This window comes from Buteo buteo, chromosome 2 (genome assembly GCF_964188355.1).
Source record: "Buteo buteo chromosome 2, bButBut1.hap1.1, whole genome shotgun sequence".
NCBI classification, from domain to species: Eukaryota; Metazoa; Chordata; class Aves; order Accipitriformes; family Accipitridae; genus Buteo; species Buteo buteo.
Window position 1 is genome coordinate 70,582,676 of NC_134172.1, and position 20,651 is coordinate 70,603,326.

General features: G+C 47.2%; 1 protein-coding gene across 1 annotated transcript in view; it reads right to left on the reverse strand.

Annotated features, from left to right (window-relative positions):
• Window positions 1-18,138, reverse strand: part of KCNB1 (potassium voltage-gated channel subfamily B member 1) — a 128,435-nt gene extending 110,297 nt beyond the window's left edge. Inside the window, exons 1-2 of the mRNA XM_075019037.1 lie at window positions 18,025-18,138; window positions 16,138-16,803 (exon numbers count right to left, since the gene is read on the reverse strand). Coding sequence (XP_074875138.1) covers window positions 16,138-16,704 — 567 coding nt within the window. The 5' untranslated portion in view covers window positions 16,705-16,803; window positions 18,025-18,138. The remainder of the gene's footprint in view (window positions 1-16,137; window positions 16,804-18,024) is intronic.
• Between the last annotated feature and the right edge of the window lie 2,513 nt (window positions 18,139-20,651).

Below are 20,651 nucleotides of genomic sequence, written 5' to 3' on the forward strand. Positions count from 1 at the left end.
CGCTTGTGCGCCTGCTCTGAGCCCTGGCCAAGGGGGCACAGCACACATCTGATGGGCACCAGTTCGGCCGAGTGGTTTGGCACTGCCTGCAGGGCTGACTTGGTGTGGGAAACACTTGCCTGTGGCTCAAACCTGACCTGGGAGTTGGGAAAGCTGCTAGTGTCTCAGTGTGCCTCAGTTTCCCTGCCTGCAAAGTGGGCTTAAGCAGATTCCTGCAGAGCACTCTGTGATCCCCTCAGGGGGAACACTACGGAGGCTGACCAGGGGAGAGAACGTATCTTCCCTGTAGATGTGAAGGATCCAATTTCTGCAAGCAGAAGTAAGAAAGTGTCCAAACTGACAAAAAAAAATAAAATGCAGATTGTTGAGCATCTGTTCCACAGAAACAATCTCTCCAGGCCTCTTGGATGTTGCAGATGACACATTAACCTTAAGGACTGAAGAATTTTAATTGGAGGAGGAAAATGTGCTTATTTTCATAGAAACTTAGCCAGCACATGCTCCTGGCCTCCTCAGTGAAATGGGTCCTTTAATTGCACCATAACTCGCTCCCTCTTTGCTACATGTTAAATGTTAAGCAGATGCTTAAGACTTGTTGACTTCAAGGAGACTACTCACATGCTGAAAGTTATGTGCGTGCTAAAGTTTTCCACTCTTAGCAAGGTTTTCATTTTGCCTCTAGCCAGATCCAGCAGAAGGGTCAGCTGGATCTGAGCATCATGTTTGCCCTAGGCAGAGCAGGAGGATCAGCTGTCTGGTTTGATACTCACTCTTAAGAGATAACTTCGACAAAGGGCAGGAGAAGGCATCTTCCATTCCTTATTATTATATGACCATATAGCTCCAAAAACCTCCATTCTGTACTGGGTCTCAAAGGAAAATATTTGAAATAATCCATATTCATTAGAGTTTTTAATCCCTCACACACCAGAATTCAGCAGGCTGCTAATGAAGAAGACAATTATACAGCACTTCACACAAAAAGCAAACCAGAACAGGTGCAAAGGCTGGAGCTTTGCCATACTTGCTCTCTGTTCTTTGGCAGAGGGCATCATTGCTTTACTTAAAATGTATTGAAACATCCCAACAGTTTAAGGACTCAGTCTGAAAGGAAAAGAGGTGACATTTAAGATTAATCATTAGCTGTTGACCACCTAAGATACTAAATCAAAAAGGCGACAGCTGGCCAAACTAAGCTTTATCTGTATTCCTTCTGAAGAACACAAGCAGAAATGATGCTGTACCAGCAGGGCTGTAAAAAGACAGACTGTGTTTGGTTTTCCCCTTGAATAAGGGCTCTGATGTACAAGTACAGGGCAAAGAAGTGGTCCCCAAAGGATTTACGTCCTACCAAGGCAAGCATGGGAAAAGTGAAGAGATATTTTCCATCTTTTGCAGATGTTGGTCAGAGGCAGAAGAGAGAAAAATCACCTTTTGGAGTTTGTGCAGAAAACTCACAGCAAAGCCATGACCCCTGATCTGTCAATAGCAGCCATGTCACTGCCCAACAGACCATCGTCTCAGCTTGGGGTGTCATCCTACCTGCATGGAGGGAAGACAAACCAGAGCTATACAACACCCTGGGGTTGAATTCAAGAACATCGAGCTAAATTTTGACTCACTGGACTCACCAGAAACACTTTGGGTAAGACTGCAGCAAGGACGTCAGTGGTGAAGGACTTTTACTGAAAGAAACAGACTTTTAAAGAGGGGGTTGCGATGTACTTCTGATGTAAAAGATTGCTCTGTGGACAGGAAGAGGGAGCCTATTACCAGCGTTATGGTTTATTCCCCCCCCCAAATGCTACAGAAAAGAAATATTCCAGCAGGTAGGTCATAATGCAGGGAACAAGGGATGAAATGACAGCAGAGTTTTGAACTGTTTAAGGACCTGGTGGAAAAGGAAAAAGGAATAAAATTAGGAAGAGTCTTAGTACTTAGTTTCCCTTAGGACAGAAAGTCATTAATTACTGATAGAAAGGATCTGATTTGCTGACCATTTAAACACATAGCTGCACTGCATGCAATGATACGTCTAATTTGCACACAATTATCCTGTTTTTCCACACACAGATTAAGTAATTGCTTGTATAAACTGCAAGATACATTTACGTATTGCAACTACCTGATTTGCATGCTAAATCACGACAACTGTGCGTACAACCTATCTGTTCATCCTTCCTTTGCACACACACATGCCTGCCTAAGTCTGCTCAAATCAAGACCACAGATTACGTCTGTCTGGAAAGTATCACTAACACACTCATGTACTGAAACTGGCACAGAGTGCCTGGGGGAATGCTTCCCAGTGCTTTAGGATTAGTTTCTAACAACAAAACCTGTGATGCAACCAGCTTAGGTGAATTAAGCAGGGACAGCCAAAGCAATAACTTTCTCTCCATATATGCCCCGCTCACCGTTTTAGAGATCACTACCTCTGTGCAAAAGAAGGACGACCAAACAGGTCCTTTAATCCCTCGCTGCTTTGCACAGCCTGGAGTCCTACTGGAAACGAGGATCCCAGTTTAAGTGAGCGAGTGGTAGTAAGGAGAGCAACATGGCTGAAGAGCAGGCAGAGGCACTCCATCCTTCTGCTCCTCCTCCTCAAGAAACAGGCCAGTTTGGTTATGGGATTAGTAATTATGGAATATATATTCATATATATATATACCTACCTTCCTACAGCAGTTTTTGTTTTCTCTGCAAAACTTATTACTTGTTTTAGGTAGCATACATGAGCTGTGAGTCAGGCCAGTGTTCCACTTAGTGCTATATAAACACACACACACAAAAAAAAAGATGGAACTTTCTGCAAAGAGTTTATGAATTAAATAAATTACACCTATAAAGCCTGGAAGTGGCATTGCCATGCCCAAGTTATCTGGACCATGAAGCAAGTTTTCCAGAAGATAGTGCAAACTATTTCACAGCCGCTTTACAAGAAGCATTTAAGAGCATCTTTAAAAATAACTAACTCAAGTGGGTTTCGTTCATGGCCTTTCATTCATAGCCAGAAACTTTAGCAAATTTTTTCTTTAGCTTAATGGATGTGCAAAAATAATCAAATTATACCTGCCCCAGTGTTCAGCAGAGAGGAAAGAGAGACCAGATATCACTCCAGTGGGACCTGATGTATTTGCCTAGCATGATGAAAGTCTCATATTTCAGTAGGTAGATTGCATATGCTAAAGCTGGCTTTGGCCAGGGCTGCAGATGTTAAATGAGACCATTCCCTGGGATTGCTGGAAGTCTAAAGTTACTCCTATAGAATAACACTGTGTGTAAACACAGACAAGAGAGTGCATGAACATGGCAATTAGCAAAATGAACTCTGATACCTGACATGATCTAGAATACAGCACATATTATGTTTGGTGGAAATATCTCCTTACCAGGACAGCCCAAAAGTGCTCTGTCCTGTTCTGCTGAGCCACATACAAGAACTTGGAGTCAGAAAGGGGTCAAAACACATACAGCAAGTGTTGGGTCTGTCGGTGCCATGGGTGGCATGAAGGATGTGTGAGGTTCTTGTTCCTGAAAAGCTCCCTTTGATAAGATCTGCTTCAGTCAAGGCAGGGCTAGTAGGGCCCAGATCAGTAGGAATTAATCAGACTTCACACACTACACCTCATCTGCTTCAAATTTACCTTGAAGGACCAAAATAACAATAAGTGGGACCCAATGTACTTGGAGTCAGCTACCAAGCCCGCAACTTTGTCAAAATAAACCAAAAATAAATGCCAGTCATACCATTTGGCATCTCCTCCAGAAGGTAAAACTAGAGGTTGACATATCTGAGATCTCTCGTGGTACCAGCAGGTCTTCAGCACTCCTGGGAAACTGGACTAAACCACCTTCTCGTAGTCCCTCCCAACACTGACATAATCTATCCTAATACATTGCAAAAACTGGCAGGTGCTCAACACTGCAAACCAAGACTGCTGTTGTGTGAGCCTGCCTTCCTCATAGTAACAGGTAACACTTTTAAAAGACATAGCTCTTCTCAGCTAAAGGCTGCAAAACCTGCTGAGATCAATCAGACTCTTACCTGGGGAAGATCAGAGGCTAAGAATAACCGTGCATTGACTAACCTAAGTTTAATTCAGCTCACTGGCAATAAGTGTGAGGTACAGCTGTAAGATGAGGGGACATTTGCTGCCAGAACATTGCTATTTATTTATTTTTCATTTCTGCTCTACCCTCACAAAAGCTATTCTTTCTGAGAAAAAAAACATTCCTAAGTGATGCCAGTCAAGGTAATAAGACGTAGATGGTCATGCAACTCTTAGTCCAAGGGCTGAGGGGAAAGAACTAAGGCGAGCTTTGCAGTCCACCCCACGCAGAACTTCCTAAAGCTTTGTGCATGGAAGGGCAAGGAGCCAGAAGCTCCTTCCCCTGCAAAAGCAGCCTCAGCCTGGGAGCCGCTCTGCAGTGGTTCCCTGTGGAAGGGAAGCAAGCCGGGGAGCAGTCAGAGAGGAAAAGCTGAAGTGTGAAGGTCCCCACAACTCTACACGGTGACCCCTTAGTGGGACCAGCTGCACTGGGTTGACAGCTGTGGGTCTCTTGCACCCATCTGGTGTAGGCACTGGAAGATACCTCATGGCTGTGACAGCCTTGGTGGTCAGCTGGGTCTGCTGAGCATTGAAGAGACCCTTCAAAGGGCACTATGTACACTTGATGGGCTGCATCTTAGAGACCCTCCTACAAAGGATAACAAAAGAAGGCTCTCTTGGAGTGAGGATCAGTAAATCCCATCACTGAGACGGCTTCAGAGAGAGCCCTCTGCCACCAGCTCTGCTGCTTTCAACCAGGGACACGAGTTCTGCTGCCAATCGCAACTTTCCTCTTGCCAACAGAGATAATAGTGTCTTGGTCTAAAAAAATCTCCCAACTGCTGTCTTCAGCCTGTGTCCAACAGCAGTCAACTCCAGATGTAATGGCATGGATACATTGACAGGCAGAATAGTGAGTTCTTGTACACAAAATACAGCTATAAAATGATGATAACTGCTCCAGTTTGCTTTAACTTTCTAGACCAGCTTTGCTCTTACCTGTATCTGGGAAATTTTCTTATTTACTATTTCTTCTGCATTGTCACATTTAACTGTAGATAGATAATAATAGTGACTGCACCAGGCAGTCATGAGGATTACTTAACTAATGTTTGTGAAGCACTTAAAGATCCTCAGATGAAAGGGGCTAAGAAATATGATGTATAATTATTACGTATTATTAATAAACTTCTGGCACATTGACAGGAGAGGAAACAACACTTTTTTTGCCCCCCCCCCCCCGCCTTTTCTTTTCTATAAAGATTTAACTTTTATGCTATGAAGGACAGATGTACCAAAAATTCACAAACAAGTAAACAAGGAGTGAAAGGTCCCTATTCCACCACAGAGGCTGGGTTCTTCTAATAGCAGAGAGCAAACATTGCCTCAGAAAGTGAGTTACACTCCTTTTCTATCCAGACACTTGATGAACCCATAGTTTTGAGAATAGCCAGATATGGAGAAGTACTAATAGTGGAAGTGGTCAAATGCACCAATTACGAGAAGTAAAGAGAGTTTATTTAATGTGTGATCACTACAGTTAAGAAAAACATATGATGCAAAAGAAAGTAAGTGTGTAGAGTGATAGATGAACATTTTGAAATAAACAGAAAAATGACAGCCCTGTGAATAAAGTTTTTCAGAGCTGAGCATGTGCCAGATAAAAATGAAATTCCCAGAAACCTGAAAAAAAACAATCCTAGATGGATTCCCAGGCAGTTTCACGGAAGCATTAAACTCTCTTATGTATTACAGCTGCCTCTTGAATGCTTAGGGCTGGGATCCAGCTGCACCAGAGAAAAAAGTGGTCCAGGGATTAAGGGTGGATTACAACTCTGTTCCTTGCTCCATCACAGACCCTGAGAAGCCAGTTAGTCCCTCTGTACCCTCTCCAAGTACACTGGGATAATCGCACTGCTCTCCTTCCCAAGACAACTGGGAGGACAAACACATTACGACACTCTTAGATGCCAAGGTAGAGAAAGCTAGGGACCAACAGACGCTGAATCACTGCAGAGAAGGATAAGAAAAGACTGGACATAGTCATATAGAAGGCTCCTCAGGGAACCAAGGAGCTGTTCCTGGTGCTTTGTGCCACAGCGTGTTTCCGTTCCCAGTTTATACTGCCATCAGATACCACTGCAAGCAGCCAAGCAAAGCAAACCTGGCATGTGGAAGAGATTTCTTGTGTCGTGGAAAGTGTGCTTACTAGAGCTCCTGCCCACTACAAAAGATTTTAAGTAGTGAGGCTGAGACAGACCTCTTTGCTCACATCTTCAGTTTATTCTTTTAGCAAAATGAGTATTTTAAGAGATACCCACAAGGAATCTTAAGCCTAAAATAAAATTTGGTAAGTATAATCACGTTTGAGAAACATTTTGTCCATCAGTACCAATCAGAGAGCATTTCTGACATTTATGCTGTTTATGTGCTGCAAATGAGATTTACAGCTCCATTTTGTTCAAAAATGAGCAACAGCAAATGGACTTAAATAAAATAAAACAAAGCTAATCTGTGCTTTTGGCTAGAGACTCTGCATGAATTCTAGTCCAAACAGCATTGAATAAGTTGAACTCATAATAACTGGAACTGATTATGTACCGCAGGAAAAAAAAAGAACTTTAAAATTAATTGTTTCTTCCATTGCTTTGACTGTTCTTCCAGCTTTTGTTAGTGACACAAGTTTTTTATCAGATTAGATGGATGCCTGGTGGATGTTGCTTTTCATGTGAGGTTTGTCAATATGGGATTCAGGTATCAACAAGTGCTTCGGTTTTTGCTTTGCTATTGGTTTCCCTTGTCCAAACCCAGGTTTCAGACACACAACCAAGCAGCAGAGTGCTGAGTTAAGGCCCCCTTCCCCATGCTGTAGTGCCAGCACCTCAGGAAGAGTCACAAAACATCCACAGCCCTTGGACCAATGGTCCACATTGTTGGACCAGAATAGCTGAAAACTTAAGCACAAACACTCACGGGAATCATGACAGGTCTGGGAGAGACTTGTGAATGGGGAAAAGGCAAACATTCCTAGAAAATGTCAATATATCTTCGAGGCCAGGCAGAAGCTGGATGCCAAGGGAAGGGCTGGCTGCCATCATCTCACCTGGAGGTGGCGTGGGACAAGTCATACAGCAGGGAGAGGACAATAGTGCAACCTTGTACTCCCAGAGAGAAGCAAACCACAGGGTCTTTTCTCTTTGAAAACCCACATGAAGCTGGAGAGGTGCTGGAGCCTTGGGTTGGAAAGAGATAATTAGGGGCAGATTGGGAGATTCAGTAGGGAAAGAGATAGATGGTTCCCCAAAGACCCCTGTCCTTGTAAACCACACAGGATCTTTCCTGACTGCTACTTAAATAAAATATGCTGAAGGGAGCTCCCAAACTACCCAAAAGCCCATGCTCTGACCAATTACTGTCCCTCACGTTCACACGGACACTGGTGCTGTCAAAGGTGGCAATTATTTTGGCTGAGGAGATACTACTCCCGTTGAATAAAGTTGCGAGTTGTTCATTACGCTTGCTGTGCTCAAAGAGGAGCTAGTTGCTAGGATTAGGAGTTTTTAACTGAAAATAAATACTTTTCTTATACAGGTTGATTTTGGTACAAAGCAAGTCCCATATGGGGGGCAATTTTAAATATATTTCTGTGTGTATACATATCAATATATACTGTATTGGATACATATTATTACATTTATATAATTCCACAATACCTTTTTATACATATATAGTCTAACATACGTAGTCTCTTGCTATTCAAAACAGTTAGACAGCATCCCCTCCTTACAGTCAGCATTGCATCAGAGAGTGCCAAAAATGTCCCACTACAGACCTTTTAGATCTACCAGAGAAAACCTTTCCATTTTTCTGTAGCCACTCATTCCTCAAACATGACAAAGCTTTCCAGGCTGGGCTCACTTAAATACAGAATACCTGTGTTGAAACAAAGAGAGGTTTGATTTCTCACTCCATCCCCTTGGATAAACTGTCAGATGGCTGTCAGCACCTACCACTGTAATATCACAGTGTAGGCAGCAGGCAAGGGCCACTGGAATCTCACCTCTATCATGAAAATGTACTGGTGACATGGGACAGGGGGAAGCCAGGGTGTCCCCCCACCAGCTCTGACCCAGACTTCCTCACTGACCTTGGGCAATGATCACCTCTTCACTTTAAGATGGGGATAATATATATATATCACAGGTTTGTCCTGGCCTTAAGTAATCCATCTTTTCAAAGCACTTTGAGAGCTTTGCTTGATGAGTACGGACATCGTAATACTCACCTGTTCCCGTTACATTCAATGGGAGTTTTACCCTCCACAAAAGCAGGGCTGGGGCTGCTGGTGTTAACGGGGGACCTAGAAAATAAATGCACTTGGGATATTTAAATGCTAGCATTTTGGGAGGGGCTATAGTAGGTACAAAGGCACAGTGCTTGTACAGGGATGCTCAGCACTTTTCCAGGCTTGCTCCAGAATAAAGAGTAGAATTTTTTCATGAAAAATCAGGAAGAGACCTCACTGAGTCCTGCTGGTAAACATGTTCAGCTAGTGCCAGATTGTAAAGGAGACAGAGGAGGCTGAGAAAAGCTAGGGCAGCAGAAAGAAACCAGAGACGAGCCAAACTCTAGGGGGGAAGCTTACTACAAGGTTTACTTTTGCTGTACTGAGTAATTGAGAATGCCAGGAGGTGAACATGTGGCTATCACCCCAGGGACTAAACTTAGGGCAAGGTCATCTTAAGGATAAAGAGTGCCAAAGCTAAAGCAGCTCAGGCGCAACCGTTAAGCAACGGGTGCAGGGCAGGGATCCCTGAGCTGTTACTAGCTCCTAGGTCCATGGCACAGAGCAGCACAGAGCCGATTTACCCACTCAGCCCTTTGCCCCGTAAGGACAGTGACCTGCAAGCCTGAGCTCAGCTACCGCCGTACTGTGGTGTCAGTGCTCTCAGTCTTAGCGTAACACATGGGAAGCCAACCCAACCCATGATGGAGTTGAGCCTCTAGATTGAGGAAACAAACCGGGCAACTCTTATAACAGTAAGGGTCTGATCCTTGTCTGCCTTAATGTAGTAGAAGCAGTGACAACATATAGCTTCCATGTATAGTTTCTTCAGAGAAGGCTAGTATTAATGTCTTGCTCACATTCACTGACCACATTGTGCCTCTACTGTTGCTGCCAGATATCCCCATGGAGTAAATCATATTGACTGTGTTTATTATAAGAACTAAGTGATCAGCTGTGAACTTTCTTTGACATAAATATTTTGCCATTAGCAATGACAAAAAGCAACACTCGTTATAAAAGTAACACTGGATTATGCCTCTCCATGGGGGCACTTACATCAAGAGAAATTATAAGGAAATTGTGATCTTCAGGATCACTGGAAACAGGCAAAAGTAGGAACACAACAGCAAGGATACTTCTCCCACTGTGTAAGAAGAGTTAAATGAAGAAAGTGATTTTAAAAGTGAAAAGAACTGTGGTGGGTTTGGGTTTTTTTTGTTTTGGGGGGGGGGGGGGGGTTGTTGGGTTTTTTTGTTTGTTTTGGGTTTTTTTTGTTTTGTTTTGTTTTTTAAGAACACAGCTCCAGCAGCCCTCTGCATAGCTAGCACTGAACACCACTGCAGTCAGTGCACACACGTCAGGCACAGCATGCTTGGCTTGGCAGCGCATGCAAGTGCTTTGCACAGGTACCAGCTGAAGCTGCACCCACACTTTGTGAGCATTACACCACACCGGCATTTCCTGGGTGGATCAGGCCCAGCACTCTTCTTCTGAATCCCATTACTAAGCCTCTGCAGTTACAGCTGAATAAAGCAGGGATTTTCCGTTCTTGCAAGATTTCCTACATTTTTGACTGGTGATGTTGGCACCTTAAACCATGTCTGCTCACAGGCTGAGCAGGATGGGAGAACGCTGAGCAGCAAGGGGAATTAATTTCTCAGGGAGATTTTTCAAAGGTACAAATGAGAGCTGGTGCTTTAAAAATAGCATCGACTATACTTCTATAGCACACGTTCTCTAAGGAATTCAGCCCAGGCACATAAGCTTGTCACTTCCCTCCTGAGGCAGGCAGGCACTCTCACACAGATGTGGATGCTTAGACTCAAGGAGGACCACAGACTTGCTCCAGGCTCTCCTAGTGGAAAGTTACAGATAAATTAAAAATCCAGGATTGTGTGTGTATATATATATATTTACGTTTATGCACACTATACTTCATGGACTGTATGGCAAGTACATCAAAAGAACTACTAGCATAACAATTTTAACTTTCCCTTTATAAAATTCTTTAAAGACTGCAAACCTGCAGGCCTGTATTGTAAACTGCTGAACCCAAACCATTTTCAGGCAGGAATGCCAGGCAGCTGCCTGCCTGGATCCAAGGGGTGCTCAGGGCTGCAGTAACAGGTCTGGAGAAAGGATCACCTTCGAAGGGTGAGGATCGCACCTGGAGAGCTTAGAACACGCTTGTTGTTGGCAGATGCAGACCATGAAGTAAATAACATGGGATGTTGCATTAGGGATGTGGAAGACCAACAAGGTGGTGTCATGGCCAGGCTGTCTCCTATGTTACAGGAGCTCCCAGCAAGATTCTTTAGAGCCAGGAAAGAATCACATGACATAATTACCAGGCTGGCAATATTACTAGGGTTCCACCCGCCATCACACCCCAGACTGGGAGTTTAGGGAAGCTGTAATACAGAGGAGTTCTGGGAACTGGCAGCACAGCAATACATTGTGGGAAGGTCATTGGTGAGATAGCAGCAGAGGACACGTTGCAGGGAACTGAACATAGGAATTAGGGCTCCCCAGACAAAAGATTTAAGAAGTTCGCTGGAAGGACAAGCACCCAGAAAGGAGCTGCAGGATGAAAAGAGATTGATACAGAACAGCAATCGTTTGTGTGTCTGTAAGACAGTGCTGCGCTAGAAACCCAGCAATAAGCTATAGACCAAAGTGGCAAATCCTTGAACCCAGGGGAAAGGCTTTGGAATGAGGCTCTCCTTTTGAGGATCTCTGAAGACAGGAGTTTACTTTGGATGAAGGGGAAAAGTCTCCTAAATATAGCAGAAAAGCCAAGGCAATAGCTGCATCAGAAAAATGAAATTTGCACAGATGCAAACACAATACAGGCAATCTGGCTTTAACAGACAAAGTCAACATCTGCCCTGTGATGGGAGCCTCAGAGACAGACAAGGCATGGCTAAGATGTAACCCCTGCAATTAGGGAGAGGGGTTTCCTCTGCTGAATGCTAAATTCAGGCTGGTTTAGAGATGAATGAAAACTGCATGCCATAAGGAAGGGCCAGGAATAGAAAGCCCATGTGGGGGAAGAATGCTCTAGATGTAGCAAATGCATCTCCAAGAGGCTTTATCATTCTTATTTTGTCACTACTATCAACAATAATAAGAAAAGAGCTTACAGCGCAACCTCCCCAATCCCTAAGCAATGCATCCAGAGATTAGCAGCAGAGAGCAGCGGGCAGCTCGAGAAAAGCTGTTCAACAAATGTAGAGGCATGCATAATAAGATTACTGAATTGGAGTTGCATGTTTTCAAGGATAAATGTGATATTATTGCACTGGCAAAGACATAGTAGGGACAGGGGAAAGGATAAGAAATAGCCTGCCAGAATGGAAGGATTGCTGCAGCTGAGCTCCCAACAGGACAGGGACAAGTGGGAAGTGAAGGCAGCGAGGAGCAGAGGAAGTGCACATCCTACTTGACATGCAGATATGCAGAGAAGCTTTTGGCAAAGTGGGTGATGTCATCGTGTTTTTCTCAGCCTTCAGGACAGCAAGAGAAAAATAGATGAAACCAGCACATGCAGAGGAGTCTGTAAGACGAGCAGACTTTTTTTTCCCCACCCCTCTGTGCAACACTAATTACTCAAATACTGATCAGGGAAATAATTTGTAAGGACTAAAAGAAGAAAGAATTTCCTTTCCTCCTAAGAGTCAAAAAGGGCAATGTTCTTGCAGAGTTGCTGGAAAGGTCCAGGTGATCAGAGGATTTCCAAGACCATATAAGCTAATTCAGATGTTGAGTTGGTCTAATTCGTTATTTGTTTATACTGAAAAACATGGAACAACTGCAGTCTGTGATTTTTTGGGATGCCATGAAGTCTAGTTGGATTTACAGCTAGGCTGGCTGTCCCAAGGGGCACGAATGTCTCACCAGGAGGTAGACCCACAGATCCTAACTAGCTTGGCTAGTAAAAAACAACAGCCACAGAAGGGACTTCTTCGGAAACTCAGGGCTGCTAGCCAGGTTGTGGGTGACAGAAACCAGCTGCCCAGGCTTAGCCTCACTGAGGGAAAGGGCAATTATGATTAAAAGCCCAAACTTGAGTGCTGGAAAATGGCTAGCCACTACTGCCCTGACATGGACACTAAGTCCCAAGAAAAAGCAGCAGTTCTCCTTGGCTTTGGAGAGCTGCTTTTCTTTCCTGAGGAAAGGAAAACTACCACACAACAAAATGTAATAGCCACTCCAGAAAATATCCGCACCTCATCTTCATCTGGGATGAATCCAGACAGAAGCAAGCACCAGAGACTCCTCTATGGTTAAAAATGGATGTTGCAAGTACACCAAAGTACAGGAGGAATGCTATTTTAAAAAAAACCAAACAAACGAACCACCAAAACAGAAACCAACCACCAAACTGTTAAGGGAGACCAGGAGAATGATGAAAATAAGCAGGAATATGCAAAAACAGGAAGAGGTGGAAGCATACACAAAGACTGCAGTGAGTATTTCTCAGGAATATATAGGCAAATAAAGTCACAAGAAGCAGGAGAAACTGATCCTTTAAAATATCTTGTAAGGCTAGAGAGAGAGAAATGAAGAGTTTTATTAAATAACTGCCTGTTAAATATTTTCTCATTTGGTAGAGGGAGAGTCCCTCAGTGCTCAATTTCGGGCATAGGGGTTTTCCCACTAGGCAAGGTGAACGCAGGGGAGTACAGCACATCAAGTGCCTCCAAGTTAAATGGACTGGGGGTTGAAATAGTTCGGGTGCCTGTTGCACAGTCAGACCATGGAGAAAGGCTGGAGTGCTGCCCCGTGGCTCTACGGCACCTCACACAAGGACAGTGCAGCTTCAGTTACAGATGCGAGGGACTGCAGCATTATAGGAAAGGAGCAAACTCCCCTCTGCTAGTGCTGGGAGGTAACAAGGCAGCGAGCTTGGGGCCTTAACAGCTGTCTGCTGCCTCATCGTAGAAATACGGAGGCTCTCAAAGAGTGGGTATTATAAAAAGCTAACAGTGTCCTTTCCAGTCACATACAGGGTGAAGCATCACACATAAATAAGACACTGCTTGCCATGAGGTGGTTAGTTCAAAAGACAGATTAGTCAAAAGATATGGGTAAATCCTCAGTGGATAAAAGAGCAACAAAAATTAAGGTCTGGGGGATCCTTCGTTTCTTATTTGAATGCTGTTTTCCACCCTGAGGTACATCACATATAATTCCTTTCTTAAAAAAGAAAACCAAAACCAACCACAAATAGAAAACAACTCACTCTCTCAGGATTTAACCTGTCCCAGTATAACCATGAGAAGTTCTGCAGTAAGCTGTTATGGAGGTGTCGGGTTAAGTGTTGTGCAGAAAATGTTAAAATACAAACAAATGCTGACAGCCAGCAAAAAAGGCCACCTCGCTGGAGCAGGAGTTAGACAACAAGGCATGGCTTATAGAGGGATTGCATTAGGTTTGGGGGACAACCTGCATTTGTAGCCATTTTCTAGACTTCTTAAAGAAAAGGTGAAAGGAGACTTTTTCTTACATTTAAATGGAAAAACCTTTGCACTAAGCAGCACAACTGTGAAGAAAAAGAATAAGCAAGAGTAGTACAGATTTTTCCCAACAATAATTTTAGGTCCTTCAGTGACAGCCATTAAACCTCAGAATAGTTTACTTTGTTCCCTTTCTTTAGGAACAGTTTGAACTCCCATACCTGGCAAAGCAGATGGAGTCTAGCTTTAGGAAAGGTGACAGAAGCTCCTGGAGGCCCATGGCCTCAGCAAAAGTGCTCCACTGAGCAGACAGCTGGGGAAAGCTGGCCAGGAGCTATCAGGCAGAGGCTCAGATTTAGAAAATGCAGCCTGAAACAGAGCCGGGGCACAGCTGGTTAGGTCAGATAATGGGTCAGGCTGCCAAGTCCCTCTCCCCACATCTTTCCATCAGAAGACTGGGTCCAGCCTATTCAATATGTGGAATGAATTCTCATGAAGGTGATCAAAGCAAAGGGCATACTCTGGCATGAGAGAAAAGCTATCCACCAGCAGGGAGCAAATCGGATAAAGAATAGGCTTAGCAGCTCTTCTGTCCCTGCCTGGTAAGCTAATTGTTCAGCATGCCCATTTTCCTTGCTACACTTGACATGAGTAGAAATCTGTGTTTTGAAACTGCTGGAATATTTGAGGTCTGATAACATACAGCACCGTTTTCCTTACAGTAACGAAGTCACAGAATGATAGCTTTAAATGTGAAGGATAATAATGCATTACCATTCACTCTCAATTAATCCAGAACTGCAATGCTGAATGCACTTACTCCGAGAATTTTCTCAGAAAATGAAGCTAGAGTGTATTTCATTTATAAATCACAAGAGACACTTATTTGGCAAGAATGACCCCTGCTCATATACAATAAATCATGAACATCAACAGTCTCTAATGGATTTTGAGTCAGTGCCACACACAGCGAAGCCCGGGGCCTGTGTTTCAGGATTCCAGGACTGTGCCAAAGGAGCCTTATAAATGATTAATGCATTCAGCACAGTGTCATCTGTGCCATTGGAGAGAAAAAGACATTCTTTTTGACATTTTGACATTTTGACATTCGTTTGTCATTAAAAAAGTGATAATCGGTTCAGCAGCTGACCATGCCTCTCCCTTCCCCCGCCAGAATGAGCCATTTAGCTCCACACTTCCTAAAAACCCTTCCCCAAACTTTCGTACATGCTCTTGATTCAAGATGTGCAACATTTTGATAAGAGAAAAGAGAGGGAAATAAGTCTGTTCATAAGTAGCCCACCAAAGCCAGATTCCCATGGGATGGAACTAAGGTTTACATTTGCAAATGCACATACAACAGGGAGAAGACATTAAAGAGGTAGCTGGGGCTTCTTTCTACTTCTTTGCTATACTGTGAGGACACCAGTACATAGAAAATTCAAGTTTTGGTCCCTACTGCTCAGTCTCTTATGCTTTTCAGTTATTCATCCCACAGTTTTCAACCTCTTCCCCTTCACTTTTGTCCCCATGGTTACAGAATCATTGTGTTCACAGAGATTTTCCTCACTAAAGAATATGTGACTAACATGAGACAGCTGAATTATCAGAGCCAACTCTGACATTGGTTTCTCCTAACATGGATCTTATCTTCCATACGCCTTCAAATAGATCTGTTGCACTAGCACCAACTTCAGAGTAAGCAGCACTTCAACTATTGACAGAGACAGAGCTGCAGCAGTACTGCACAGGGAGACTTAAATCAGGTAAATGATGAAATTCAAACACTAGCTTTAGCAGACCCGTGGCTTAGGAATGCATGATACAAATAACCAGGAGATGTATTTCACCACAAAATTTTAAATTAAGCCCTAGAAGGGAAGGCATTATTTCCTGACTGGACCTAGGTCTAAGAGTTCAAGTAGATTTCCTCTTCTTAAAAGCCAGTTTGGTTAAGCAGTAGGAGACACACATGTTTTAGGGCCAAAGAAATCTCTATTAGAAAACGCGCTAAGACAGGCCACTGGATAACACGTCTACAACCTCCAGCCACTTCAATCAGTGAATGCTGACCCACAGGTCAGCAGAGCTGCTCCCACACTGAACAGCCTAGGCTTCCCCAGGGAAGCTCAAACTAGATCCTTTCCAAACTACACCAAAAAGATACAATAAACCTTGTTTGTGTCTGGGAGGCCTTTCTCCCCTTCAGTCACAGCATCCACCCAGCCACAAGTGCCCAGATGCTAAAGCAAGAGTAGCAGGGCAATACCTCACGTAAGCATCACCACAGTCACGAGCCAATATAGGCAAGACTTGATGAGAAATGCGGAGATCTTACCTTGGCCGCTACGGAGGAGTTGGGCTTCTCCAGGAGGTCCCAGAGCTTTTTCCTTTTGTCAGCACAGCAAGTGTTATCAAATTCCTCCCCTTCCCTTTCCCTCAGCGTCTCGGCTTCTCTCTTCAGCTCCTCGTTCATCTGCTCCTTCTTCTGATGGTAGCGGGCCTGGCAGCAGGACTCCAGGTAGATCTCATCCACCCCCCAGTAGTCCAGCTCCTGGCTGAAGGACAAGGCGCACATCTCCTCCATCATGTGCAGCTTGCCAGTACGGTAGAAGTTCAAGATTGAGGTGAATGCCCCGGGATGCCTGTCGAAGAAGTACTCGTTCTCCTCCAGGTTGTAGTCATCACAGATCTCCATGAGGGAGTCGTGTGTGTTGCAGTCTCTGAGCTTACCCAGCCTGGTCCGTGGCAACCTGTCCAAGGTCCGCCAGAGAACCTCGTGGGCCAGCCCCCCCACGTTGAGCTTGACCCTTCGGGAGCAGGCCTTGCTCCTGACGATCTCCGTGGGGTCCGGAGGCAAAGAGGTAGTAGAGCGAGATCCATGCTTATTCATCCCCAGAGGCATCGCTGGTCCCCCTCAGGCTGGACGCTCCAAGGTGCGGCGCGGAGCAGGGCGTGCGGGGGCCGGCTCTCCTCACCTCTCCTTCCCCTCCATGCCCCAGAGCTGCAAGAGAGGCCGACCATGGGTCCCCGCCCGCTGACCTCCGCGCCCGCCGCCGCCTCGGCGCGGCCTTATCCGAGCGCGGGGGAGCCACCGGCCCCGCTAATCTGCTCAGGGGGCGGCGGCGCTGTCCGCCCGGGCGGTGCTGAACCGCGCTCCGCCGCCCGGCCGGGCGCTGTCCGCGCCCGCGGTGCTGAAGGCCGCCCGCTCCCACGTGTCGGCCCGGGCGCTGCCGCCGCCGAGCTCCCCCGGGCGGCGGCCCGGTGTCCCCGTGTGTCCCCCCCAACCCCTCTCCCCCGGCGGACCCCCGCCTCTGCCCGGGAGGGTCGCTCGCACACCCCGTCCGGGGGAGCTGGGGAGGCTGGACACGGCCCCGGGAGTCTCTGCTAGCAAAGGGCTGGGAGCTGCTGACTGATAGGGGAGGGCACAGAGCTCCCCCGAGCACCGCTCAGCAATGCGCCCCAAAAGACGGCGGGCCGCTAGCCGGGGGTGGGCTGGCACGTCGTCCCCCGTCCCGGAGCGGCCGGCCGGGAGCGCACCGGCCCCGCCACGGCCGTCCCCCGAGCACCCGGCCCCGCCGCCGCTCCTTCCCGCAGAGGGGCCCTGCCGGACCGCGGACGCCGGACCCCGGGTGTCCCTACGACCCGGCCGGGGCAACCCCCCTCCTCGGAGCCGGCGGTGCCCCCCCCCCGCTCTGCCCAGCCGTGGAGGCTGCAGGGAGAGGCGGAGGCTTTTTGTAACTCCAGCCTTGCAAATTTCCCCGAGGAAAGAGCTGGGCAAGGGAAAAGGGGGTATTTCCAGCCACGCTAACGACGCACTCTACCTCTCCGAGCTGCCCAGGAATGCCGCCCCACACACCCCACGCCGACCTCTGCAGAAGAGGGAAATCAACGAAAATCGGAATAAGGAAAAAACCCGAGCCTTCCTTGCAAAGCCGGCGGGCTTGTGACAGCCCTGAGCACTGTTGCTTACACAAGATGGCACGAAAAGAAACCCCGGCGCAGAAAGGAACGGCTCCTCCATGCCCAGCCGGCACAGCTCCGGGGGCTCGGCCCCTCTCCCCGCCGATCCGGGGGGGGGGGGGGGGGGGGTGTGTGTCCCGTCTCGTCCCCCGAGCCCCAAAACCGAAATACCGCCGCTGCCTCTAAGCCGCCGCCGGGTCTGCTCCCCGGCGCACCCGGGGGAAAGCTCCCCTCCCTCGGCCCCAGCCCGGCCCGCACCTACCTCCTCCTGCGGGCTCCCAGCGAGGCGGTGCGGGGCTGCGCGGGGCCGAGGGCGGCTACATCCTGCGGCGGGGCGGGCAGCAGGGGCGGCCCCGCTCGCATCCCCCCGCGGGCAGCCTCAAGGCGGAGGGATGGCGGCCGCGCTCCCGGCTGTCCACGGAGCCCGGGGGGAGGGGAAGGGAAACGAGGTAAATCGGATCCCTCGGCAGGAAGCTTTCCAAGGCCTTCCCTCGGCTGCGGCTCCTCACTCCTGCCTACAGTCAACGCCGAAGCCGCATCTGCCCCCGCCCCCCACCCCCCCCCCCCAGCCCTCTCTCCGTGCAGACACAAAGGAAAGCTCCGGTACTTCCTTCTGCCGCCTCAGAACGGAGATCAACAAGTCTAGTCTGAACCTCCAGCTTTTCCCTGTAATTCTGTCCCGGAGTTGTTTGGAGTGAATTGGAAGTTGGGGGTGGAAGAGAGGAAGGCAGCTCCACCGTGAGCTGGGATGCAGCATTGCAGGGAAGGTTAACGCTTTCCTGGCCGGGCCCCGCCGCCCCGGGGCTGATTTAGAGCGGGGGGAGGCGCCTGGAACAGACCTAGCACCGGGGGGAGAGCCGCAGCATCCCTCCTTAGGAGGACGGGGCTATTCCCACCATCCTCCAGCTCCCGGTGGTATCACCCGTAAAAATAGGAGCAGGGATCGGTGCCAGAACAAGAGCGATGAGCAGAGAGCGCTGATAAGCCCAGCAGGGCCCCTATCGCTTCCCAGGCCCTGCTTGCTGAGCCGGGAGCAGCTGAGCTCAGCGAGGCTGCACATCACTCGTGTGTGCGAGGAGTGAACTGGGCCCTCAACCTCACCCCAGCAGCGCCCCATCAAAGCAAAGAGCCTGTTCTCAGGAGGGTTGCATATATTTGCAGATACGGATAGGAGGAAGAGCAGTGGATCGCTCCTGCCGATTAGGACTATAAATATTAAAAAAAATTATAAATATAATAAAAACAATAATACTAACCTGAAAACACAGCAGAAATGGAGAAAAGGATGACTTTCCAGGCAACAGCACAACATTCAAAGCATCCCTCTGCCACTCTGTCCTTCTTGCCTTCCTCCTTCGCTCCCAACAGGGAAAATGGACCTCACCAGGAGCCTGGAGCTCCATTAGCACCATTTAATGGGTACATTAGCATCACTTAATGCAGTTCATCTGCTTAGGCTGGTGTACCAGAGGTGCAGCAATGCTCGTTAGCCCTTTCTCCTCTTGCATTGATTGACCATGGCTCTTGGACTCTAGTGACAATTCCTACTACAAGGTTTCTAAAACAGGAGCCCGGTGTCTGATTTTATGTGATTAACTAGGGAAAAAGGACTCTCATTGCTGCTTTTCCCCACTTTTCTATTCTTCTCTCCCTAGCCCCCACCTGGCTCCCATTGCCCAGCCTACACAATGTCAATATTATGCTATTATCTTTGGTGTTTGAATGTCCACATCTTCCTTAGAGATAGCTTTCTGAAATCCCAAACAGTGTTTGTTTTTCTCCAGTACCTTCTACAACTGTACGTCATCTGTATATTTCAGAATTTCTTACAAGGAGAAATGGGTCACTACCTTCCTTTTGCAGATGAGGAAATTAAGATATAGAAAAGCAAGATCACCCAGAGGGGAGGTGGAGGGAAGAATTGGGAATAAAACTTGTTGACGAGCTTAATCCCAGCCCAGGGCCCCTCCACTGAAGTAGCTTCCCCTACCCCATGAAAACCTACAAGTGGCACCCAGAGCACTTCAGTTCTCCTCTTACTTTCTCATCCTTTCACCTCCAGACCCTAGTTTACTCCTCTTGCAACAGAGATGAAAATCTCTGGTCAGGGCTAGGAAGCTGAATCTTTTAATGATTACCAAGTGCTTTGAAAATTCCAGCTGGCAGGTGCTGTAGGAGAGCAAGTTATTTGTTTGTTAGCACTGGCATCCAGGGCACATTATCTCCCCTTGTGACAAATGCAGGCTGCTCTTCTGCGGGAAGAGGATGCTGGGAGGGAAAATGACAAGTAGCCTAATGCAGGGATATGCATCAGATTCAATGCAGTTAAATCGCTGGGAGAGAGGCAACTCGGGTTTATTAGCAGGGCATTTGTATCTTCCTGCATCACTCTTGCTACACCGCCAATGTCATTCACGTGTTCTGCCAAGAGGCTGGAGAACCAGCTGTGGAGGGGGGCACATGAAGGGGCCTCATGGAAGTACAGACTCCTCCACTGCTGTGTGCCCACACTTCCACCCACGCAGTCCTGCCAGCGCTGAAAAATCGTACTGGAGTCTCAGGTAGAAGCTGCAAGGAGCCCTGCCCAGGGCAGACCCTCCAGCTGTCTGTGCCTGGGGTGATCCAGGAGTCTGGGCAGAGGAGAGGACATTTCCACCCCCAGGACATCTGTTCCCTGCAGCATTTCTTGTCCCACGATGGAGAGTTTGTCAGCAAGGGGCAGTGCAGGCCTGAGGATGCAGAAATGTGCAGCCTGCTCGCTCTTCTCCAAGGTTATCCAACCTACTCTTGGTTTGGATATTCCTTTCAATTGATATTTTCGTACCCTGAGCTTCTGCAAACTTAATTTATGGTTTGTTATTTCCACAGCCTATGGAAGCAGCCAAATGT